The sequence below is a fragment of the Bactrocera dorsalis genome, chromosome 1 (assembly GCF_023373825.1).
Source record: "Bactrocera dorsalis isolate Fly_Bdor chromosome 1, ASM2337382v1, whole genome shotgun sequence".
Taxonomy (NCBI): domain Eukaryota; kingdom Metazoa; phylum Arthropoda; class Insecta; order Diptera; family Tephritidae; genus Bactrocera; species Bactrocera dorsalis.
In genome coordinates this window covers 3,484,956-3,510,777 of record NC_064303.1, presented here as the reverse complement: position 1 = coordinate 3,510,777, position 25,822 = coordinate 3,484,956, and the positions used below count along the sequence as shown (strand labels likewise).

The 25,822-nt window shown below is 35.7% G+C and overlaps 3 protein-coding genes across 3 annotated transcripts in view; all 3 read right to left on the bottom strand.

Moving 5' to 3' along the window:
- LOC115066582 (uncharacterized) overlaps positions 1-25,822 on the bottom strand; it is a 70,524-nt gene that overhangs the window by 18,609 nt on the left and 26,093 nt on the right. The gene's annotated exons all lie outside the window — the stretch shown is intronic.
- Positions 13,594-14,388, bottom strand: LOC105232475 (protein TsetseEP). Its single transcript, XM_019992439.2, has 2 exons — positions 14,289-14,388; positions 13,594-14,225 (listed from the first exon to the last, which is right to left on the bottom strand). Exons 1-2 carry the CDS (start codon positions 14,337-14,339, stop codon positions 13,842-13,844), a joined length of 435 nt encoding a protein of 144 aa, XP_019847998.2. The 5' UTR covers positions 14,340-14,388; the 3' UTR covers positions 13,594-13,841.
- Positions 19,338-21,161, bottom strand: LOC125779423 (uncharacterized). Its single transcript, XM_049460789.1, has 2 exons — positions 20,288-21,161; positions 19,338-20,223 (listed from the first exon to the last, which is right to left on the bottom strand). Exons 1-2 carry the CDS (start codon positions 20,339-20,341, stop codon positions 19,429-19,431), a joined length of 849 nt encoding a protein of 282 aa, XP_049316746.1. The 5' UTR covers positions 20,342-21,161; the 3' UTR covers positions 19,338-19,428.

Below are 25,822 nucleotides of genomic sequence, written 5' to 3'. Positions count from 1 at the left end.
ATATAGTTGTATATAGATAAGAAGTTTTAATATAACAAACTTTAAAGGGTTTGTCCGGAAAGTAATAGGACTGATTTTCTTCCGCCGCGACTGTACTTCGGAGCGTGCGAGAAATGACTGGTAAAGGGCGTTCCTAGCTAACGATACGCGATTAAATTTTTTGTGAAACTCAGTAAATCTTCCACAAAGACGTATGATATGGTCAAGCAGGCATACTCAGATTTTGCTTAAGCAAGAAGTGGTGTGTTTCGGTGGCACCAGACCTTCTGGGAGGGCCGGGAAGAGGTCGCTGATGGAGAACGTGAAAAAAGAGGTTAAATTATGTTCATTGTCTTTTTTGCCATCAAAGGCTTCGTCCGCCATGGATGTGTTCCTCCTGGACAAACCGTCAAATCCAAGTTTTACGTGGAAGTCATCAAGAGACTCAAACGAAAAGTTAATTGGGTCCGACAAGACATCGCAGCCGATTGGAAATTGCAACACGACAACGCCCCGGCTCACACCGTTTTTCTTGTGAACAGCTAGCTTACCAAGGTCGGCATCCCAATGCTTCCGAAGCCGCCCTAAAGCCCAGATGTGACCCCGAACCCTTTTGTTTCCTTGCCTGAAAAGGCCGATGAAAGGTAAGCATTTTGAGATGACAGAGGGTATCCAAGCAGCATGCACCTCGGCTTTCAAGGCTATTACGGAGAATGCCTTCCGTGACGCCTTCATGTGGCTTCCGATCTGGATTCTGTATGCTTACATGCCACAATTTCTGGCAAATCTTTAGTTTGGTTTTTTTTTTAATAACATTTGAAGAAGGGTATAGTTTTTCTAATTTTTTCAGTTTGTTCAATATTCCATCCGTTTTTGAATCACTAGTTACTTTTCGCTCTGAGTGAGATTTTCCAAATGTAGGCTGTTTTTGATCTTATACCAAAACTATTTTTTGTGCATTGTTTTCTCAAGTTTGGAATATTAGATGATTGCCAATCTGATTCGGCAGATTCTAGATCATATGACGCCATTTCTGACAATTATTGCTTTTGATATTGTACCAAGCGTAGTGCTTCAAGCATTGTTTTCTGATATTTAAGGGTATATGTAAAACGTTTTTTTTTTTTTTTGTGATTGTTCAATGTACCAGTTGGATTTTGCTTGGTAACAACTGAGGAAACTGCCAGTTGTTCTGATACTTTGGGTTAAACGATTCTTTAGCACAATGAAGAGTTCTTGGAGAATTTGGTACTTGCTTGTTTTTGAGGTTTTTGATTTGCGGATAATTTTTCTTTGGCTTTGGTTGTATGAGAGTTTTTCAATTTGTTTCTGATTGTCCATGCATTATTTTTTGCTAATCGTGTTGATCCCTTTTCTTACTTCTGCTATCGCTTTCATGGAATGTGATTTTGGTAGAGATTTGAGAGCGCTAACGTTATTGAAATAGTTTGTTGATTTACATGGCGTGATTGAAGCAAGGATATTCCCAAATACGTAGCTATTACATAACTGAAATATGAAGCAGACACCCTTAAATTTTTAATGGAAGTAATTGCACTTCATAGTTTCAAATTTTCAAATGTTGTACATTCCATGATATACTCGTATGATCTTGAAAATTCTTTATTATATACATATAATGGAGGGAATATTTTAGAGGACAACAACTTTAAACGTAAGGGCGTTGTTAAGAAACTTCTATTATGATGATTTAAAAACCGGACATATCAAAGAGATTGTCTCCGTAAAGGTTTAGTCTAAATTCAATAAATAATAACTTTATTCAGCCGATCATAGCTCTATAGACAATTATTGTATAGTATAATATTTATAAATATTCTCTCTACTTCTGTTATGCTCCATTTCGATTAAAAGCAAATTTTATTTTAAATGGGTTTATACGTTTATTTGGTATTTCAATAAAAATTTACTTCACAGTCTCTATTTTTTGTCGACATTTACGTGTAGATCGGGAAATCACTTTGTAGGTCATCACTTTGTGGCGCATATTTTTGGGGGTCATCATTTTGTTCTACTTGAAAATCTTCTGAAGGAATTATGCCCATTTGCTGTAGTGCAGTAAAATCTATCACTGGTTGATTCACATATTTCATATTCAGTCCTAAGGGAAACTGTGCAGATACTAACTGGAATAAGAAAATCTTATAAAAATAAATTTTAAGTGAATAATAACATCTACCTGAATAGCCAACGTGGCTACGATCAAGAATAACATCAATTTCTGCCTCATTATTCACAATTTAGTTTCAGATTGTATATATTCTAACTGTCTAACTACTGCAAAAGAGTGTTGAACTGATACTGACAAAGAAGTCACTTCTTTAGTATTTTATAAATTCTGGAGTGAAATTTTATATAAAACCGTAGAAATTAAAATTTTTCGTGACGGTGCGTCATTAATGATAATTTTAACCGTTTAATGAAAACAAGTCACTTTCGTACTTCAAACTTGAATTTAGAAAACTCGTTAAATCTGCGACAGAGACGTTTGATATGATCAAGCACGCTTATCCGATTCCGAGACAAAGTGGCAATCTTCTGAATTGCACACGCCTCCTCGCCCAAAAATGGGAAGAATTAGCCAATCCAAAGTGAAAACAATGGCTATTGTCTTTTCTGACATCAAAGGCATAGTCCATCATGAATTTGTTCCTCCAGGACAAACCGTCAACGCCAAATTTCGTGTGGAAGTCCTTAAGAGACTCAAACGAAGGGTTAATTGGGTCCGACAAGACATCGCAGCCGATTGGAAATTGCACCACGACAACGCCCCGGCTCACAACGCCTTTCTTGTGAACAGCTAACTAACCAAGCCCGGTATTCCAACGCTACCGCAGCCGCCCTACACTTTTTTGTTTCCTTGCCTGAAAAGTGCGGTGAAAGGCAAACATTTTGAGATGACAGAGGAAATCCAAGCAGCATGCACCTCGGCTCTCAAGGCTATTCAGGATAATGACTTCCATGATGCTTTCAATGCTTGGAAATCGCGCTGGCAGCGCTGAAACGACGTAGAAGGACCATATTTTGAAAGTGTTTAAAGAATTGTAACGACTGGTTGAAGTTTTTTTTAAATCGAATCAGTCCTATTACTTTCCGGACAAACCATATATCTAATTGCAAGATTTTGACCCATTTTTTTATTGGAAAAATATTTAAGTTTGAACTCGTACAAATAGCATTCAAAAATATTTGGAAGAATTGCATTGTCAGAAACCTTGGATCTACATTTACGTATTGTTTGCCGATAGCTTGCAGTTCGTCTAATTTAATAGAATAGACCGCTCGCTCGCCTCGTTGAAAGGGTTAGTGTTGCGTGTGCTCGATTTAGGCTTGTGCTTAAGAACAAAAATACTTATTTTGTCAGTTCTCATTCGGTCGACAATGCTGAAGGTTGAAAAAATTCGACTATGATTATTGGTTAGTCTAACTTGACATATCAGAGAAGTTGTCTCCGCAGAAATTAGGGACAGTTCTGCGAAACTAAACATTTAAGTCTAAATTCAATAAATAATAATTTTATTCAACAAGGCCAGAACACTGTAGACTATTATTATACCCATTTCCTTTCCTCTCCATTTGAATTAAAAACGAATTTTATTTTAAGGTGCACACTAAGTTTATTTGGCATTTATTTGAAAATTTACTTTTTGCAGCTCTTACTTTTTTGTCGTTATTTTCGTGCTGTCGCTGGGTCATCATTTAGCTTCGTGAGGCACGATTTTGTGTTATCTTAATATTTCTAAATCGTTTTAAGGGTGTAATTCGGTAATCATTTAAAATCACGTTGTCATGGTCTATTGGGTAGCTTATAATCTATTATTGTGGGTTATTACGGGTGTTATTATTTGGTTCATCATCTTTATTGAAATATCTCGGTCTCTGACCTAAGCCACTGTAGCCACCGGGAAGACCGGGACCAAATTGTGCAGCTACTAACTGGAATAAGAGAAACGTATAAATTTATATTTTAAGGGAATAACTTATCTACCTGAATAGCCGCCATGGCTAAGATCAAGCACACCAGCCATTTCTGCCACATTATTCACAATTTCGTTTCAGATTGTGTACTTTGTAACCGTGTAACTGTTTCTTTACAGTATTGAACTGATACTGACAAACACGACACTTATTCAGCATTTTATACTTTCTATTTATCTCTCATATTACTATAAAAGTGTTAAAAGAAGTGAAATTTTATATCAAACCGTATAAATTACAATTTTTCATGACGGTGGGTCATTAGTGGAAATTTTAACCCTTTAATGCAAAGAAGTCACTTTCGTACTTCAAACTTGATTTTAGATTGTAAGATTTTTAACTGACCTGAGGATGATTCTTATGTCTTGAGAATTAAATAATTTCGACAACATGAGACCACATTTCGATGAAGGTACGAAAAGAGTGGAAAAGGTAGGTCGCAAGGCAATCAGAACTCTGGAATATGGAATGGATATTATGTAGTATAAAAAAGATTCAACATTCTCCAGGTTATTTTAGGATCACTACGTTTTGTAAGGGTGGTCTTCTTAATGATTTTTTGTATGCCTGACTACTTTTAATTTTTGAAAATATGAAATAAAGTAAGTTTTTTTTTATTGCTGATGTTTTATAGAGGTTAAAAGTAAGACTAACTATAAAGTATATTAAGACTGTTGTTGTTGTTGTATCGGCAAAGACAGCCCTGAAATAATTTGGAGGAATGGAATTGGCTGCCGTTCGCCGGAAAAAAACCAGGTACATTCGTGTTATGTAGACAGACCCGACTCTTGTGGGAACAATCAAGACCCTTGTCTGCTTTTAATTAATTTATATGTTTACAGTATTGATGAGGGGATAAGTATGTAAATATAACTAATTACAAGACTTTCACCAATTTTTTAGTGGAAAAATATTTAAGTTTGAACTCATGCAAATACATAGTATTCAAAAATATTCATTCGATCGACAATGATGAAGGTTGAGAAAATTCTATGTACTAAGATAATTTGTTAATCTAAGTTAACATATCAGAGAAGTTGTCTCCGCAGGAATTAGGGACAGTTCTGCGAAACTAAACATTTAAGTCCAAATTCAATAAATACTACTTTTATTCAACCAGTTCACAGCGCTATAGATTATTATTGGGTAGTCGACAAAGGCTTTTCGTTTTTTGTTAATAAATGTCGTTGCCGTTATATATATCCAGTGCTGTAGGCACGTAGCCATGAGGGGGGCGGAGAATAAGGGCTGAAGAACACCACCATCCCCCCCCCCAAAATATTTTGAATTTTTGTAAATAAATCGCAAATAGAAAGAAGATTTATCACTGACTGAATCTTTTGAAACTCTTATACACACGGTAAGCTGTAATCAGTTCGTGTAGCAACAAACAATAGTCGCTCGTTCCGTTCTGGAAAACTTATCAAAAGTCATACTTAGATGCGTTGTACAGGTCGTCCATCTTGATATGGCGAAGTTGGGTTGGACAGGGAATATTATGAAAGCAAACATGTCAGGGCATTACAGTGGAGTGCAAACGGATAAGACAACGATATCGCAAAACTTACGATATGTTCATCATCAAACGATTTTGAACCATTGCGCTTTACAAAAATAAGCTCGATTTCCTTGAGCATACGGACATGAATTGTATTGTGAATGAAATTTAATGGAACGAAATTTAATTTAGAAACCAATTTCTGAAATGCGAATTAAAGTTTCCAGGATTTTACAGAGTAAATACCAGAAAGAAAAAAAGACGACTTGTTAGAAAAACCTTGTGAAACAAGGTTACTCAATATTATAATCATCTCCTTATAAGCTATTTGGAGCATATGTTCAATTCTCTATTTGAATTAAAAGCAAATTTAATAAGTTGGAGACTAAGTTTATTTGGTCCATTTATTTAAAATTAACCTTCTTAGCAGCGATTACTTTTTTGTCGATTATTTTCGTGCTTAGTCGCTGGGTTCAATTTTCAGCTTCGTGAGGCAGGATTTTGTGCAACTCCTAATACTCTAAATCGTTTTATCAGGGGTGTAATTCGAGCCAAAGAATTAATAAAATCACGTCTGCCGTGGTCTATTGGGTGGGTTATGCGGGGTTATTACTTTGGTTCATCACTTTATTGAAATATCTCGGTCTCTGCACGTAACCATAGTAGCCACCGGGAAGACCGTTACCAAATTGTGCAGCTACTCTGGAATTCAAAAAGTTATAGAATTTTATTTTAAGAGAATAACGAGGATCTACGTCATTTCAAATTCTGCTCGCCGGTTTTGCTGCAATTGATAATGCACAACAGCCATTTCTGCCTCATTATTCGAGGAGCAATTTCAATGATTGCATTATTTTGTAACTGTGTAATGTTTCTGTAACCAGCTATTGAACAATGATACTGACAACCACTTATTCGTATTTTATACTTTCTGTTTATCTCACGTTGTGATGCAACGTATTTTAAAAATATTGAAATTTGCTATACAAAACCGTATAAATTACATTTTCCAGTGACGGTGGGTCATTCGAATAGAAATTCTTCAACCCTTTAATGCATAATAAGTCACTTTCGTACTTCAAACGTTGAATGTAGATTGTAAATTTTTAACTGACCTGAGTGCTTGCTTATTGCAGTGAGATATTAAAATAGATTTCCATTATGACCAAATTAATCGATATGGGTACGAAAAGAGTGGAAAGGTAGGTCGCAAGGCAATCAGAACTCTGGAATATGGAATGGATATTATGTATATAAAAAAGATTCAATTCTCCAGGTTATTTATAGGATCACTATTGTTTTGTTAAGGGTGGTCTTATATATGTTTTTTGTATGCCTCCCCCGACTTTTAATTTTTGAAAATAGCTGCTACGGGAAGTAAGTTTTTTTTTATTGCTGAAATGTTTTATAGAGGTTAAAAGTAAGACTAACTATACAAGCCACCATATTAAACTGTTGTTGTTTTTGTATCGGACAAGACGTGCCCTGTAATCAGTTCGTGTAGGAATGGAATTGGCTGCCGTTCGCCGGAAAAAAACCAGGTACATTTCGTGTGTAGAAAGATGCACCTCGACTCTTGTGGGAACAATCAAGACCCTTGTCTGCTTGAAAAAGTGGAAGAAATTATATGTTACAGTATTGATGAGGGGATAAGCAGCCATGTAACGATTTTGAACCATTTAAAAAGCTAGCTACAAAAAGAAGCTCGATTTAAGTTTGAACTCATGCAATACATTATTCTGGGAAAAATATTCATTCGATCGACAATGATGAAGGTGAAACTATTCTGAAGCGAATTAAAGATAATTTGTTAATCTAGCTTGACCCCGCAGCCCGTTGTCTCCTGCGTGAAATTACAGTTCTGCGAAACTGAAAAGAAAGTCTAAAATTTAATCAAATATAATTTTATTCAATGTAAGCCAGAACTGTAGACTATTATTGGTTTCTGTTCCGGTGCATTTGAAAAATGTATAACAACGATATTTTCCAACTCGTGAGCACACTAAGTTTATTTGGCCGTGAAAAAATTTACATAGCAGCTCTTACTTTTTTGTCCATTTTCTAGAGACTATCGCTTGTGTCATCATTTAGCTTCAAATGAGGCACGATTTTGTGTTATCTGAATGGAATCTAAATCGTTTTAAAGGGTGGTAATTCGGTAGATCATTTAAGGAACTCACGTAGAATCAAGTCTATCTGCTTGTATTCGATAGGTGCATTACGGGTGTTATTATTTGGTTCATCATCTTATACAGTTCTCGGTCTCTGAAGATTGCCACTGTAACGACCGGGAGACCAAATTTGAGACGCAAATAGTGCGGTGGCAAACCAATCCTTCCAAGAGAATTTAGAAATTCCATATTTTAAGGGAATAACTTGCGCGTGCACTAAGAAATAGCGCAGTTAAGATAATTTGCACAATGTTTCTGCCACATTATTCACAATTTCGTTTTCAGATTGTCGTACAATGTAAACCGTGGAACAGTTTTTAGCAACAGTATTGAACTGATACTGACAAACACGACACTTATCCATTTTCAATTTTTAGTTATCTCTCATATTACTATAAAATGTCTTAAAAGAAGTGAAATTTTATATCAAACCGTAATAGACGCGGATTTGAATTTTTCATGATTATCGCGAAAAGTGTGCGAAACTTCATTAACCCTTTAATGCAAAGAAGTCATTTCGTACTTCAAACTTGTAATTGCTAGGCTTTTCAAAAAGATTGCACTACCTGTAAATCAGTAAGCAATGACTCGCAAGCATGCAGAACCGCTGAAATATGAAATGGATATTATGTACCGAAAAATAGATTCAACATCGTCCAGGTTATTTTAGGATGGATTACGTTTGTAAGGGTGGTCTTCTTAATGTATTTTGATAATACTACTTTTAATTTTTTGAAAATCCATCTATATAAAAGAAAGTTGGCCTTGTTTCTACACGAATTAACGATGCTTTCCATGTACAATATCAACCGATATTGTCCGAATAGAAATTGGTCGCAAACGGATAGCTTAGAACCAGTTGAGCAAAAGGACATAGGATACCTTTTATCTCTTGTTGTGGCGGTGTTAATCCAACTCATTATTGTATATGGGTTGAATACTCATAAGCATGTCGTTCTCCAAATTCATGCGTAGGAATCAGTTGAATATACGTTCGTACATTTTAAACAGATTCTTAGTACAAAAAAGCTAAGTATTTGGAATAGTAGAAAAGAAGTGCAACCGTATGCAGTGAAATAGCCATGTATAACTGGCTCGGTGATATACAATACATTGACGTATTTTATCGATTACCACCTTGCAATACTCAAAGACTGATGTTTGAATAACCTTTCTAGCCGCCTAATAATGGTGAATATAGAACCGGTTCATCATATGCAGTCCAACTTCGATATTCACTCTCGATTGGACTCCAGTTGGGAAATGTTGGATGTTCTGTTATCTGGTGAGCGACGCCGAAAAATACAGTGCGAGGTACCTAATCATTTCCACAGAAAAGCACGTCGCATACTGTTTCTTAGCAAAACATTTTCAAATCGAAGTGGATTTCCCTGGGTCAATGTCAACAGTTCCTCCAAAAAGCTTAATGGTTTATTAACATCACTTGCATATGCCTGGATCTTCTTTCTTTGCAAACTGACAGGAATTTCCGTATGCTTAAATATATTTCATTAACTATAATTATAATCCACCTACCATCAAATAATATGTGTGCGATAGTATTATCTCTCTGTATCAGCCACTCAACAGAACGGGTCCTCTAGTATTAAATAAAGTAAGTTTTTTGCTTATTGATAATGTTTTGTAGCTGTTTAAAAGTAAGATGACTAGAAGGAAATGAAGATCGCTGTTGTTGTTGTATCGCGACCCAAAGACAGCCCTGATAATCATCGCATCCTGGGAGGAGTGGAATTGGCTGCCGTTGTGCCGGAAAAAAGCCAGCTAATTCGTGTTGATGTAGACAGAACGCCGACTCTTGTGGGAACAATCAAGACTCTTCGCGGTTTTGTGACAAATTTCAAGCTTGTAATTGATGAGGGATAAGTATGTAAATATAACTACATTACAAGACTTTTCACGGAATAATTTTCAAAATATTCATGAAGCAAAGATGAATTTGAAAGATTCTATGTACTAAAAATTTGTTAATCTAAGTTAACATATCAGAGAATTGTCTCCGCAGGAATTAGGGACGTTTGTATGCGAAACTAAAATTAAAGTCTTTTTGGATTGTTCAAAAAATAATACTTTTATTCAACCTGGTCATGAAAGGCGCTATAGATTATTATTGTTTCTAAAGGCTTTTCCCGATCCACGACAAATAACCTGTCGTTAAAATTTCATCAATATATCAGCCAGTTCTCTTAGCTGTACTAACGAATAAAAACATTCCATTCGTTGTATAAAAAATGAAAAAGGGCTGTTTTTAGGGGTTCCAAAAGAAATTATCGAAGTTTACGGACACGCAGAAACAGTTCGTGAACATCAACAATAGTTCGACATTATAAAAAACGAATTATCTGGAAATTTCGGTTCAGTCGTATGAAAGTTATGCACTTTGCTCTGGTCGTACACATACATTTTGGAAGAAATTCATGAGTTATATACTTATTGACACATAGATACCGTCACATAAGCAGCCACGATATGTATGTAAGATTTAACATTCATCATACTTTTTTCGGAACCATTTAAAAAAGGCTAGCTACAAAAAGAAGCTCGATGTTTGGGCACCACATGAATTGTTTGTGAAAAATTTAATGGAACGAAATCAATTTGAACAATTTCTGAAGCGAATTAAAGTTCATTATACGAGTAAATATAAAAGAAAAAAAGTTGAAGTTTGATTAGAAAAACGAAAAGACTTTTTCGATTACTCAATATTATAATCATCTCCTTTCTATTTACATATGTTATTCTCTATTTGAATTAAAAGCAAATTTTATTATAAGTTGGAGACTAAGTTTATTTGGGATTTATTTAAAAATTAACTTTCGCAGCCCTTACTTTTTTGCCGTTATTTACGTATAGAGCTGTCGCTGGGTCATCATTTAGCTTCGTGAGGCAGGCTTTTGTGTTATCCTAATACTTCTAAATCGTTTTAAGGGGTGTAATTCGGAAATCAATTCTATTGCGTGGGTTATTATCTATTATTGTGGGTTATTACGGGTGTTATTATTTGGTTCATCATCTCTATTGAAATATCTCGGTCTCTGACGTAAGCCACCGTAGCCACCGGGAAGACCGCCAAATTGTGCAGCTACTAACTGAAATGAGAAAAAAGCTATAAATTTATATTTTAAGAGAATAACTGATCTACCTGAATTGCCGCCATGGCTAAGATCAAGCAAAACAGCCATTTCTGCCCCATTATTCACAATTTCCTTTCAGATTGCGTATTTTGTAACTGTGTAACTGTTTCTTAACAGTATTGAACTGATACTGACAAACACGACACTTATTCGGCATTTTATACTTTCTGTTTATCTCACATCTTACTATAAAAGTGTTGAAAGGAGTGAAATTTCATATAAAACCGTACAAATTACAATTTTTCTTGACGGTGGGTCATTAATAGAAATTTTTACCCTTTAATGAAGTCACTTGAATTTAGATTGAAAGTTTTAGACTGACCTGAGGATATTCGTCGTCGTGACTAAAACAAGTAGGTATGAAAATAGGGCAAACGGTAACAATTTATGGTGTCGCAGGGCGATCAGAACTATGGCCAATAAGAGGCATGTACTCATTTACCTTTTATGATAAAAGAGAAAAGTGATATATTATTAATATTTCGTTCAAAAGCCCTTATTATTTATAAAAATATATACTCTCAACCAGACTCCCTACTATTTCTTTTGGAATTTGATTCTACTTCACTTCTACTCATATTCAAAAGTCGTCAAGGTTGGATGGATCAACTTTATGCTGTCCGGGCCTTTGTTCAAAATTCACGATAAGTCCATAAGTTCTCAATTGAATTGAGGTCGGTACTTTGTGCTGGCCACCCCATCAATTTAACTGTGTGGTTTCCCAACCATTTGCGAACAATTTTCGCAGTGTGCTTATTAGGGTGATTAAAAAAAAAAAAAATTTTCGTTTGGTACTCGGAAAAATAGGTTCCCTGACATCTCCAAGAAAGCCTATAAAAAAACCTATGAACCTAAGATTTTCATCATTCATAATGAGTTTTTCATTGAGTTATAAAGTTCATAAGAAATACAAAATTTTTCCCAAAATAATCAAAATTTAACTGTTAATATCTTTTAAACGGTTGGGTTTTAAAAAAAAATCATAGGAGACCTTTTTTGTAGAGCATTCAATTTCCTAAAAAATCTAAGGAACAAGATATTTTTTCAAGTAGTTGGAAGCGAGATATAAATTTTTCTATCTGATAATAAGAAAAGATAGAAAACTGTAAGAAGGAGGACCTTCCCGTTACAATTTAGAACTCATGCTTGGAGAGGCTTTCTAAGAGGTATCTAGGAACGTATTTTTTCGAGTACCAAACGAAAAAAAAAAATTTTTTTTGCATAGTGCTTATGGTCCCCATCTTGTTGAAAAAGCATTTCCTTTGAAAGTTAAGCACTATTTAAAAAAAGGGAGGAAAATAAATAATTTTCCTTTCGTATAATACTATCAACCTTGTGAAATGGTCCAAGGTGCCACCACGTAAGCACCTCCAACCTTCTTCTTGCTTCATGATTTGCTTTACATGATGTCCTTGAAGTTAATCGCTCGGTCTGCGCCAACTATATTTCTTTCTATCTGACGGTTAGACATAGTTTATGAGAAAAGACTAAACTCCACGTTATATATTCCCTTGTAACCGAGTCTTAGCATTTCACAGTCTTATTTTATTTCACAGATGCGAAAATAAAAACGTGAGCCAGTGGAGAGCTGGAAGAGCACTTGGTGGGATTGGAACCAATAGCTGTCCACTGACTCACGTTTTTATTAAATTGCTTAGACGCTTCTCTTGCTGTTAAAGACTTATCATTTCTCATTTTCAACATCATAAGTCTGACGTCATTGTCGGTTCCTCGGAGAAAAGGTGCCACAGTAAAGCTTCTTACAGGATCATATGAAGAAAAAGAAAAAAAAAGTATTTTAATTAGGACCATAAAATATTTATTGAAAGGAGGAAAATAAAAAAGAGAAAATTGTATTTTTGGCAAACGTTTTAAAAAAATGGAAATTTTGGTAAAATTTCTCGTTATACATATGTATATATATATTTTTTTTTTTTCTTTTTTTGGTTTTAAATAGTCGTAATTAAATAAAAAAATCTTCGCAAGACCTTATAAATTATATCTCTATCTAAGACCTGTGTAAAGTTTCATTAAGATCGGCCGAGTATTTTGCGAGAAATCTTGAGAACTGACTTTGGAAACACAATCTCGAGAAAAATACATTTAGATCTTTTAGTGACTATCAGTTGACCCCGAGCGCGAAACTTTCAAGGTTGTATCTCCAAAAATATTTCTCAGATCATTTTTAGCATTTCAAAGAATATTTTTAAGAAAGACAATAATTTTTTTGAAGCCGTGACAAGACTCTTGTCAAACAAACCGCTTATAATTAATTTTTTTGTTGACAGTTCTGGTGAGGAGACAGGTACATGAATGTGAATGAAATGGCAACACAAGCATTTCAGTGTCAGAAAACCTTGATCGACATTTATATATAGTTTGCCGGGAACCTGTACTTCGTACCATTTCTTAGAATGAAATCCTCTCTCGCTTTAGTTGGAAACTTTAGATTATTTGAGCACGATTTCAACTTCTGCATAGGAACTTGCGGCACTTTTTGCCTTTTAAAATTCTCGAAAACAAAAATCGTTAGATGAGTCGCTTGCAACTGATTCCATTTGTTGGTCAACAAGGCGCCGATTCGGTCTCTAGTGGAGATTACCTGTATAATTACAGGTGATGTTCTCACATCCTTTAATATTTGATAATCATAAACCGATTTCAGCTTTTTCGTAACCTATGCGTATTCGGCGCAGATCGTATATGTCAGACTGGGTTTAATACCGCGCACTAAGTCGGAGGGTATAAAGTTGTCTATCCGTCTGTGTGTATATAATGTAAGCGAACACGCTCTTTCTTCCTTACGAAGCTGCTTTTTTATTGAAATTGTCGATATCGTAACACTATAACATATAGTTTCTAAACTGAAAAACGATTTTATTTGGTACGAGTATCACATAACATTGTTTGCGAAATTCAAGTTCATTCATGCAACCTCATATCCGTTAACTAGTATATTGTAAATTGAAAAAAAGTATAATTTATTATGTATTCCTAAATTTCATTGTCCAATCTTAATTCTGAAAGACTTTTTGGCATCAATTACACGATATTTTTGAAAAACTGTAATAGTTTGTACAAATTTTCGGTTGTTATTTCTTCTAGTTCTGGTTTTGGATTTCGCTTTGGTTTTGGTGTTGACCCTGGTTCTGGTGTTGTGTCTGGTTCTGGTTGCGGTTCTGATTCTGGTGTTGGTTCTGTTGTTGGTTCTGGTTGTGGTTCTGGTTCTGGTTGCGGTTCTGGTTCTGGTGTTGGTTCTGTTGTTTGTTCCGGTTGTGGTTCTGGTTCTGCTACTATCGAGGAGACTGGTTTAAATGTATTCGTATATATTGGGTTAAATCGGAGGACTGGTTGGTTGACATATTCCAAATTTAATATGATTTTCCCATCGGACTTGGTTATAGTTGGTTGTTGAGATACAACAATCTGTAGAAGGCAACAAATTATTTAAATTACTTCATATATAGTGTTTTCATATTATATTCTAACCTGTATGACAAGCAGGCCTACAAGCCACATTACTGCATGTCTCTGCGCCATCAGTTAGTCGCCTAAAACTTTCATTGGTATGACATAAAGCAGCACTGACGTTTTAGAAATTTTAATTAGCATTTTATATCGTTTTTTAAATTCCTATTCAATATTAGCATTTCATGCTAAGGTGTGTAATTTTAATTAACATGCCCTAACGGGAAATCTAGTAATGTTTTGTTTTCACAAATACTGAGGGGCGTTCTTTTACAGGTGTTTTGACAAAGGCTTTCGTTTACGAGCACCATTATGATGGTATTTTGTGCTCAGAAATCGGAATAATTATTTTAGGAAATGTTTGATTCCTTAAAAATATATATAGTAGGTCTAAGTACAAAAGAGATCCACTAAGCGTTAAATTTTATTTGGATATCTCAGAAACTAACGAACAAATTTCTATAATCCCTAGAAGCTAAGCCAAAGGTTTCAAGATCGGAGCATACTCTTGTACAAGGTGTTTTCCAAAGTAAACAGGACTTTTTGAATCTTGCTCCGTCTATATGTCGACTGGTGCGTTAAAATCTTTAACTTTCTATCTTTATCGATTGTCCAAAGAGAATTTCATGACGTTTCATTGATTGGAATTGAAGCTATAGCGTTTTAAGTGAACAAAGAGCCAACATTAAATTTTGTTTTAAAATTGCCAAAACTTTTTCCGAAACTTTTCAATTGATGAAACAAGTTTATGGCGATCATTGCGTATCTCGTAGCAGTGGTTTCAACGTTTTCAAAGTGGTCGTGAGGACATAAATGACGATCAACATGTGGGCCGGTCAAAATCAGTGATTACCGGAAATTCCATCGAAACTGTGCGTGAATTTATCAAAAATCAGCCGAAATCATCATTGAAATTCATGGAAATGGAATTGAACATCTCCAAAAGATCAATTTATCACAACTTGACCGAACATTTGGGCTTACGAAAGGTGAGTGTGCGGTTTGTTCCGCACAAATTGAATGACGACCATAAATTGCTCAGAATCCGTCTCATCGATCGACGCTTGTGACCGAATATTTGACCAAAAATCACATTTTAACCATTAACCACTCTCCATATTCACCTGATATTGCACCGTGCGACTTCTTCCTTTTCGGAAAACTGCATTTGCCCATGAAAGGAAAACGTTATGCAGACGTAGAGACCATTCAAAAGGCTTGCACCGGCATTCTGTCAGACGTTCCATTGCCCGACTATGAAGAAGTTCGAATAGCAATTACCCTTCTGAAGAACAACAAACGGCAGGGACCGATTGAGATAAGGAGCACGCATCAGCTTCTTTGTACAATATGGTCGGACGCAAGCATGTCCAACGATTGGAATTAAGTGCGTTCTCCTCAATCCGCAAAAAGGGCGCCAACTATTGTGGGGTAAGCCTGATAAGATATTCACCATCTGTCAAATCTTGGGAAATACCCGTGAAAAAAAGATCTACACACCACATCTTCGTGGATTTTAAAGTTGCTTTTGACAGTACGGAAAGAAGCGCCTTCGTGCCGCGATTTATGAATTTGTTCTCCTCGCAAAGCCAAACTCCATAAGTCACTCATTATTTCCGTCCTACTACTTAATGTATATTGTGCATAGGCAAGGACGATGACAACATCTAATGCGTCAACGTTGGGAGTTTTCGATGGCTTTTGCGCGTTGGTCATGTGGAATATGGCATTCTCTGGAACGATGAGCTGTATGAGATATACGACGACATTGACATAGTTCAGTGAATTAAAATACAGCAGCTACGATGGCAAGGTCATTTCGCTCGAATGGCTGAGAACGCTCCAGCTCTGAAAGTTTTCGACGAACGTACCCGCCGGGGGAATCAGAGGAAGAGGAAGAAACGAATGGCTGTTGTAAACTTGACTATAATCACGTAAGCGGGGTCTTCGTCATTAAAGTTGAAGAAGAAAAGCTAGACTTAAAGGAAGCTTGTAACACCCAGAAAGAAACTTCTGAGACTCCATAAAAATATATATATTAATGGTCACCATTCTCCTACTAAGCAAACTGTTGTGTACTATATATATAAGTGGCGTTAATCGTTCCATCGAGTGGTGAGGTTAAGTACATATCGGACCAATTTCCTTTGTATATTAATTCCCACAATAACTACAATAACTCTTTTTAGCACAAATAATACAAAATTTTTATTTTATGAAAATACTCAGTAATGCGATAAAACGCTAAGTCCATGCTGTTAAATCAGAAATATGAAACAATTTTTTATTTATTGACAATTAAAGACAATTTCATTTTATTTAGTGCACATGGCATATTTGGTCTATTGAATGATTGTCGATTTCTGTCACTTATGTCTTGCCTACCCTGTCGTCCCTTGCATCCATCTTGGTTGTTCTACATAATCTCTTGGTAGTAGTTTATTTCCGCGATCACCAAATGCAACTGATGCCAACTTAAAAAAAAATAATGTAAAACATTAACTTCTGTTGCAGCGAAAACACCGAAAATTCTTAACTTGATTTTGATCAATGAGTTTGTATGGCAGTTATATGCAATAGCAATCTCTCATACAACCGATTCCGATCGTTCAGTTTTGGGGCTTCTGACAAACGAGCAATTGCTTTTGGAAGAAGAGGATATTGATATCTCAAAACCTGATGCTCTAGTTCAAGTATATGCAGTCAGATGGACGAAAGAATGGACATGACAAATCCGACTCAGCTCGTCATACCGATCATTTATAAATAAATATATATATATATATATATATTACCAGCCTTTCTGTCCTGTTAACGGAGATGTCCGCTTAATAGAGCTAAATGGATGCAGAGCTTTCACTGTATTTTTTATTTATGAATTTTTTTAAAAACTTATATTCTAAGTTGGTTCGAACTGGAGACAGTGTGCTAAACTTTCCGGTTCAGTAGTTTATGAGTCGAACGCGGACAAAGAACGTGAGCGTAATTTTTATATATAAAGATGGGATCTCCGGCGTGACCTTTTTGCTATTACAAATATCGTGCCACACTTAGGCTTTATATTTTTGCCCACCTGCAGGGCTAGAATGACGAAAACCATGAATCTTATCACCTTGAGTTCCATAATGAAGAGGTTTTATTTCCACACTTATATTTAATGGCAAGGTGAAGATAATTTATAGTGCTGTGACTTTCGCTACTCATTTTGATATTTACGGTAGAAATTCTAATTTAATTTTATGGTTAAGAAAAACTATAAATACATGGAAAATTTAATTATTTACTGGTATTGGCTATGAAGATTGCCAAGGTAAGGGAAAAAATATCGCAAATAATTTCATTTCGATCTCCGCTCTGAAAGTTCACATACTACTCCACAAGGCGGACCATCTATACCTTTACCATATATGACGAAAACACAGCACTCTTCACCGACCAACAAAAGATATAGTCGGCACGATCAGGACCTCTTTTAGCAATCAACCGCCTACCGAGAATACGCAAACCCGAGCATACGCAATACGTGGTTTTCTTACCAGATAACCGGGCTCCGTATCCTTACTATATTTTAATACTATATATGAAATTTAAATATAAGGAAAAAAACCAAAACCAATCGTGTTAACTTCTTTTCTCGGTTTCGTGATGAATGGCTTGCTATAAGGTTCAACAGCATTGTATTGCATTGTGTAAAGTAGTCAGTGAAGGCCGTAAAGTCATTGAACACTTGTCCTATATGAGATATGCTGCTATGAGCAAAAAATAGTAAGAGTTTGTTTATGATTTTAAAATTCTTAATTTTTTCTTTAAAACTTACGTGGGCCATCTCAAAGTTAATTTCCTTGGCAAAAATACACTTTTGCCAAAGTTTTTTCAATCCTCGAAACGCTTGTTAAAGCCAATTTCCAGAATATCGTTCATAGCGCGAAGCAATTCACGTTTAATATCTTTAACTGTCTCAAAACGGTTTCCCAGGAGCAGTCGTTTCAGTCTGGTAAATAGCCAGAATCGGATCGGTCGGAAGGAATTCACCACACCTCGATAATCGATGAAAACTGTCAACATAGCCTTTATTTTTGACCTGTATTGACGTGTTTGTTTCGGCATCGGTTCAACTATGAAACGATATTCATAGTTGTATCGTCTGTTTCCCGGTCTTAAGCATAGATTCAAGACTCATCGCCAGCCATAATAAGTTCAATGACATCCTGGTAGTCGGAAAACATTGTTTCACCGAAGTTAAAGCGACGCTGTTTTTCGAAAAAATGTAGTGAGTTTGGAAGCAATCGTGGTTTCAATTTGCGTAGTTCAAATGATCTTTCAAAATGGTTTTCACTGATCCCTCTGATATAACAATGATGCCAGTAACATCTCTGACTGTTAATCGTAATAATCAAAAACATTTGCTCGCGACAAACAATTATCACCGAAGGTCATTTCCAACATTCTGAACCTTTTCCAACAAGAAATTTGATTCCGCACACAAAATTTAATGGAACTTCTTGTTTGAATAATTTTAGTCATCGTAAAAGTTTCCGATTCCACCTTGTGTACTTCAGAAAGACAAACGAATACTAAACACTAATTATTTTGAGGTGACATTTGGCACATACATACGTATGTATCTGACAGTCATACCAACCTAGAAAAAACATATATCGACGAATAAGTTTTCGCGCGAAATTTGAATTAAAAAGTCTAACTATATTTTTCCCACTTGCATGATAACATCGAAAAGGTTAAAGTCATGGCGCTTGAAATTCATCGTGTTTGCTTCAAAGATGTGCCGTAGGGTATGTCTTTATAAATAATGTGTTTACTAAACATTTAATATAACCACCTAATATTTGGCGTCAGTATACCGTGAAATGAGACAATTTTATTACAAACTGAGATATTTACATATGAAGCATATGATAGTTGTTGAAGCAAACAGATGAGCTGCAGAAATATCCATTAATCATATACTATTCATTCGTGGGCAATTAAAAATTAATTAGATGTAAGTCATTTTCATTGCAAAGTTAAAGTTCAAAGATTTTATTAAAGTGTTATATATATAAAAAATTGTATAGAGGTTAGTCAATATATAATGTTATTAAGTATAGAATAAGACAGATCTGGGTACATAAGTTCGTATCATGTCAGCAGTAATTGTAAATTACTCGAAATATGTCCAAAACTCGTTGAACAAATCCCATTGGTCAACAATTGTGTTGTCGTTAAACCGTTTGTTCAGATCGACTAAGTCGGCTTCCGTCAGTCGCTCCCACGGCGTTAGTGTAGCCACAAACTGATTGAATGCTGTGACAAATTTATGGGTAATTACAACCATTTCCTCGGACAGCTCGTTACCCACATCTATCCAACCAACTTTTCTGAGTGCGACAACCACTTCTGGTGGCTCATTTATAGGCTCATAAAGCTCGCCCCGCAGATCACTGATAATATCGGAGGCTTCTTGTAAGTCATCGGATTCTATGTCAAAACCATCCAGTTCTGTGAGAGTACCCTTTAGTTCAGTTAGTCTCTCTTTAACATCGTCACTCTTCGCGGTTAGTGCTTCGAGTTCAAGGATAAGTTTATTCAAGACGTCACGCGTTTTACCAACGTAATCTTTCGAATACACAATCGTCAGAATGTCCGTAAATAGATATAATGCTTCACGCCTTTCACTTAAGCTCAAACGCATCTTCGACGTTCTTGCGCTTGGAGTGCTGCTGCCCACACTAGATTCGGTTGATTCAGTTTCTATTGAATGCCCCATGTACTGTAAGGTATCCACTTGCGTCTCCTCTGGATAAGAAGCCGAAGTATCCTCCAAATTAATTCCGTGCACAAATGAACTTGAACCATCTTTTGAGGAGTCAATTATACTATTGAATATGTCCGATAATTCGTCGGAGGCGCTAAGGCTGTAAGGATGGTAATCATTCTGAATTCGCGACTCTGCGAGCTATTAGGTATTAAACATTGCATTAGTTTTTTTTTGTGGTATAATTTTGTAGGACCTAACGTACCTGAAAAGCTACGCAGGCAAAAAATACCACAAAAATGTCCCAGAAATACAGCATTTTTGCTTTACTTATTTTTTCAACCACTGAATAGACATACAATCAATGCGCACCTTTATATAGTATCATAAGTACGTACATTCATCCTTATTCATCGTAAATATTTAGTTTTTCTAAGGTCTTTCCATTAATTAGCGGTGACAAAAACCAGTTTTGTTACGATTTAGCTGTTCTATATGCTCGCACATTCTGTTAATATCTGTATCAGTACCTATATATAGATCGATTTTAAATTCGTTTCCTATGAAATCTTGGCTGTAATAGCTGTGAGTAGTTAAAAACCAGGTCGGAGTACTACTTATGAGGGTGTGAGGATGTCCATATGATGAGTTGTTGCTGAAGTTTCAAACAATTCATATGTGGTCCAAATCGTCGACTCAAATTTCAGCTGATTAAGATTTTTTAAGATTTCTTTAAAATGAAGTCAAATGCAGCTAAATTTTCTTCGTAGTCAAATGAAACGATTTGACGGTTGCGACGGCGAAGTAATGGGATCGTCTTCTCTATAATTCAGCTTCTTGTAACCCTGTGACAAATAAAATAAACCAAAAAAAATTTGCAGTTAACCAACGTAGAAACCCAGAAAATTGTGGTCATCTCCTTTCTAGTTGATAGGACAGTTTTCGCCAGCTTCAAGGCTGGTTCGTCTTTAAAGTTCACTGTTTCGAAAGAAAGATTGAGGATTTTGGTCACGGAAACCTCCGTGATAGACATTTGTCTTCACAGTAGGAAAATCAACGAGTGTAGCTATAAGCGCTCTATAATTTTACAGCGCGATCCAGTTGCCAAAACAATGATCGAATCACCGACGTCAACGAGAATGCACTGAAACGATTACACTGATAAACACTGTTTTTGTCACATGAACTTTGTTATGATTTTTATTTTTGTTGTAACAGTTTTGTTTCCATCACATCCAGTTTGCTTGTGACAGCTACATATTCATTTCTGATCTCATATACGTTTCTTTGTTTACATAACTACATTTAGTCAACTGTGTAACTATTGTGTTTGCTAAATTACATTTTATTTACATTAGCTAGATCGTAAATATGCCTCGAAAGTGTTTGAACAACCCGGACAATTTTTGTTATGTGTGTGGAGAATTAACTTTTACATCTCAGCGTCGAAGTTTCACATCATTATTTAGACTATTTTGGTTTTCCTGTGAGGAATCAAGACATATCCTGGGTTCCACATAAATGTTGTGTAACGTGTCTGAGGCTCATTTTAGGTTGGGCTAAACAAGAACCTAGACATTTGTCATTTGCTATACCAATGATTTGGACGGAACCAAAGGATCATGCAAGTGATTGTTATTTTTGTTTGACTCAAACAAAAGGTATTACTACCAAATCCAAACACACTATCCAGTATTCAAACTTGTCTTCGACCAAGAGACCCTTCCTACATAGTGCCGATCTGCCTGTGCCAATTCCTCCAAATCGATCAAAAAGTGAGAATTCGAGTCCGGAATTAGTTCTCAGTCAGCATAATAAGGTATCTGATGGTAGTGACTCAAGTTATGAACCGTCAACTTCAAAAGGACCGCACTTATTGACACAACATGATTTAAACGATTTAGTGCGTGATTTAAATATGTCTAAAAAACATGCTGAGCGTTTGGGGTCTAGATTAAACGACTGGAATTTACTTTCTCGTGGTGCAAGGATTTCTTATTTTCGACGTCGTGTCGATGAAATAAAACTTTACTTTTCTGAAGGAGGTGATTTAGTCTATTGTAATAACGTTCCTTTTGTGATGAATTTATTAAATTTCGAATATGATCCAAGTCACTGGCGACTGTTTATTGACTCTTCAAAAACTAGTTTGAAAGCAGTGTTACTGCATAACGGAAACTTCTTTCAGTGCCGATAGCTCATGGTTCTAATAAGAAAGAGACTTACGAAAATATGAGAGATGGGACAGTAGAGACAGAAAAAGTCACTATACAAAGAAAGTGTGGTCCAAGCGTGAATCACTAACTCCAGGCCATAAAAATGTTAAAAATAATCCTCTAGTGAACCCTGATGACATACTTTTACCACCGTTGCACATAAAGCTTGGCCTGATAAAAAATTTTGTAAAAGCTATGCCTAAAGATGGAGATGGATTTTTATATCTAAAAGAGAAATTCCTTAAACTCAGCGAGGCGAAAATCAAACAGGAAATATATGTAGGCCCACAAAAACGGCAATTGATGAAGGATAAGAGCTTTGAAGGTCAAGAAAATGATCAAGAAAAACTCACCTGGAAATGTTTTGTGAATGTTGTGCAAAATTTTCTAGGTAACCATAAAGCGGAAAGTTGCAAAGATTTAATAAATGAACTAATGATATCATTTAAAGCTTTGGGGTGTAATATATCCTTGAATATACATATGCCGGACTCTCATCTGGATTTCTTTCCGGCAAATTTGCGTACTGTGAGCGACGAACAAGGTGAGAGGTTCCATCAAGACATTTCCTTAAGGGAGAAGCGTTATCAAGGACTCCAGTCCAGGAATGCTAGCATACTATTGTTGGAGACTTAAAAGGGACCTACCGGAAGCCAAATATTCAAGAAAATCATAAGTATCTATTAGATATTAGGAAATAATTCTGTAAGTGTGACTGAATTTTGTACTTTTTACGAAAATATATGTTTTGATGTCACAAGAAAACATGATCACAACCTAGAAAAAAAAATATTTCGACGAATAAATTTCGGGCGAAATTTAAGTTAAAAATGCTTATTATTTTTTGCACACAGTATGATAACATCGAAAGGTTAAAGTAACGGTGCATGAAATTCATCGTGTTTGCTTCAAAGAGATGCCGTAGAGACATACCCTATGAATAATGTGTTTACCAAACACTTAAAATAACCACCTAATATTTGGCACACTAGAGGACTATTCAAAAACTGATTCTGGAAAACCTAACACATCTAACTCAACACCGTTTACGTAAACAAAGTTCCAAAAATTTCTAGCAATCAGTATACCGTGAAATGAGACAATTTTATTATAAACTGATCAACAGTTGCGGCCGTCAGTCCGCTCCCACGGCGTCAGCGTAGCCAAAATTTATTGAATGCTTCGGCACATTTATCGGTAGTTGCAAACATTTCATTTCACAGCTCGTTGTGCATGTCCATCCAACCAACTTTGTCGAGTGCAGGCGACCACCTCGGTGGCTCCATTACAGGTTCATCAAGCTCATGTTTCAGTTTAGTGACAATTTGGGAGGCTTTTTGTAAGTCATCGGATTCTATGTCAAGTAGAGTTAGAATAGCTTTTAATTCACTTAGTCTCGCTTTAACATCGTCACTCTTCTCGGTTAATGCTTCGAGTTCAAGGATAAGTTTATTCAAGACGTCACGTGTTTTACTCACGAAATTTTTCAAATACTCATTCATCAGATATAATTCTTCACGCCTTTCACTTAAACTCAAATGCTCTTGCGTGTCCGAAGTGTCCTCCAAATTAACTCCTTGCGCAAATGAACTCGAACCTTCTTTTGAAGAGTCAATTATTCTATTGGGATATGTCCGCTAATTCGTCGGAGAATCTGAGGCTGTTAGGACGGTAATCATTTTGAATTTGCGACTCTGCCAGCTATTAGGTATTAAACATTAGATTAGTTTTTTTTTGTGATATATTTTGTAGGACCTAACGTACCTGAAAAGCTGCCCAGACAGAAAATACCACAATGATGCTCCAGAAATTCATCATTTTTGCTCTACTTATAATCTTTGCTGACCTTCAGTGCTTCTTTAACTTCGAGTGTGTTTTCAACAACTGAATAGACAGACAATCAAATCGCACCTTTATATAGCATCATAAATACGTACATTCATCCTTATTCATCGTAAATATTTAATTTTTCTAAGATCTTATATCATTTCCATTTAATTAGCGGTGACAATGCTTTGATAAAAACCAGTTTTAATACGATTTAGCTGTTCTATATACTCGCACGTTCTGTTAATATCTGTTTCAGTAACTATATGTAGATCGATTTTAAATTCGTTTCCTATGAAATCTTGGCTAATTAAAAACAAGAAAGCTAAAGCTAAATACCCTTCACAGGTGCATTTCCGTTAGTAACTTTGTGTTCAGTTTGTATGGAAGCTATATGCTATAGTAATCCGTTCTGAACATTTTCGTTGCAGATTATATTGTTATCTCAAGCAGTAATCCATGCCAAATTTCGTGAAGATACCACGTCAAATGCGAAAGCTTTCCATACAAGCCTTTGATTCCAATCGTTCGGTTTGTATGGCAGCTATATGCTATAGTGACCCGATGTCGGCAATTCCGACAAATGAGCAGCTTCTTGAAGATAAAATAACGTTTGCGAAATTTCAAAGCGATATCTTAAAAACTAAGAGACTAGTTCGTATATATACAGACAGACGTACAGACAGACGGACATGGCTAATTCGACTCAGCTCTATATACTGATCATTTATATATATACTTTATAGGGTTTCCGATGCTTCCTTCTGGGTGTTACAAACTTCTTGACAAACTTAATATACCCTGTTAAGGGTATAACCAGGTAGGTTTACTGCTTATGAGGGTGTGAGGATGTCAAAATGATGAGTTGTTGCTGAAGTTTCAAACAAAACATATGTGGTCCAACTAAGAATTATTTAACATACTCACATTCCCCATAGCCAACGTAGAAACCCAGAAAATTGTGGCCATTCCCCTTCTAGTTAATAGGACAGTGTTCGCCATATTCAAAGCTGGTTCATCTTTAAAGTTCACTGTTTCGAAAGAAAGATCGAGGACTTTGGTCACGTTAACCTCCGTGGTAGACGCTTGTCTTCTTCAGTAGAAAAATCAACGTTTATAGCTATAAGCGCTCTATAATTTTACAGCGCGATCCAGTTGTCAAAACAATGATCGAATCATCGACGTCAACGAGAATGTATTGAAACGATTATTAAGCAATTATTAAATTAGAATTTAATCTATTTGTCAGTCAAAACCAGAAGGTATCCGTATTAGTCCCACATCACATCTTTCAGGTCAATCAACGTATTTACACATAACAATGTCCGAGAAATGCTAAAAAAACGTACATATATACTAATGCTAACTACGCATTTAATTTTATGGTGACCAATAACAATGTCTTAAAGGTCGACATTAATCGAAAGATTTGTTTTTTCGATTGCAATTAAATTTTCCAAGAAAATTTGTTATGAAAATTAGTCCTAAAATCATACTGTTTTATTTATATTTTGCCAAAAATTAATTTTATTCCAAATCCCTCGATTGCTTGTCACCTTTACTCATCTACTAACTGTTGAAATTTGATTATAGATGAATCCTTCGGCTGTCATGCGGAGCATCATGAGGAGACCTTTTAGGGCCGTCCCTGCGAAAACCAGCTGTTAATAGCTGAATTTCTAGAAAAAATTCAGAAAATAATATGATCATATTTTGCTAAATAATTTTAATAAAATAATTCATATAATTTTGGGAAA

What these genes read in the sequence shown, in the direction of transcription:
- LOC105232475 (XM_019992439.2), bottom strand. Translation starts at nt 14,339, where the DNA reads ATGGCGCAGAGACATGCAGTAATGTGGCTTGTAGGCCTGCTTGTCATA. An exon ending in TAGGCCTGCTTGTCATACAG is followed by an intron (nt 14,226 to 14,288) that starts GTTAGAATATAA and finishes TGCCTTCTACAG; the next exon opens with ATTGTTGTATCTCAACAACC.
- LOC125779423 (XM_049460789.1), bottom strand. Translation starts at nt 20,341, where the DNA reads ATGCTGTATTTCTGGGACATTTTTGTGGTATTTTTTGCCTGCGTAGCT. An exon ending in TTGCCTGCGTAGCTTTTCAG is followed by an intron (nt 20,224 to 20,287) that starts GTACGTTAGGTC and finishes AATACCTAATAG; the next exon opens with CTCGCAGAGTCGCGAATTCA.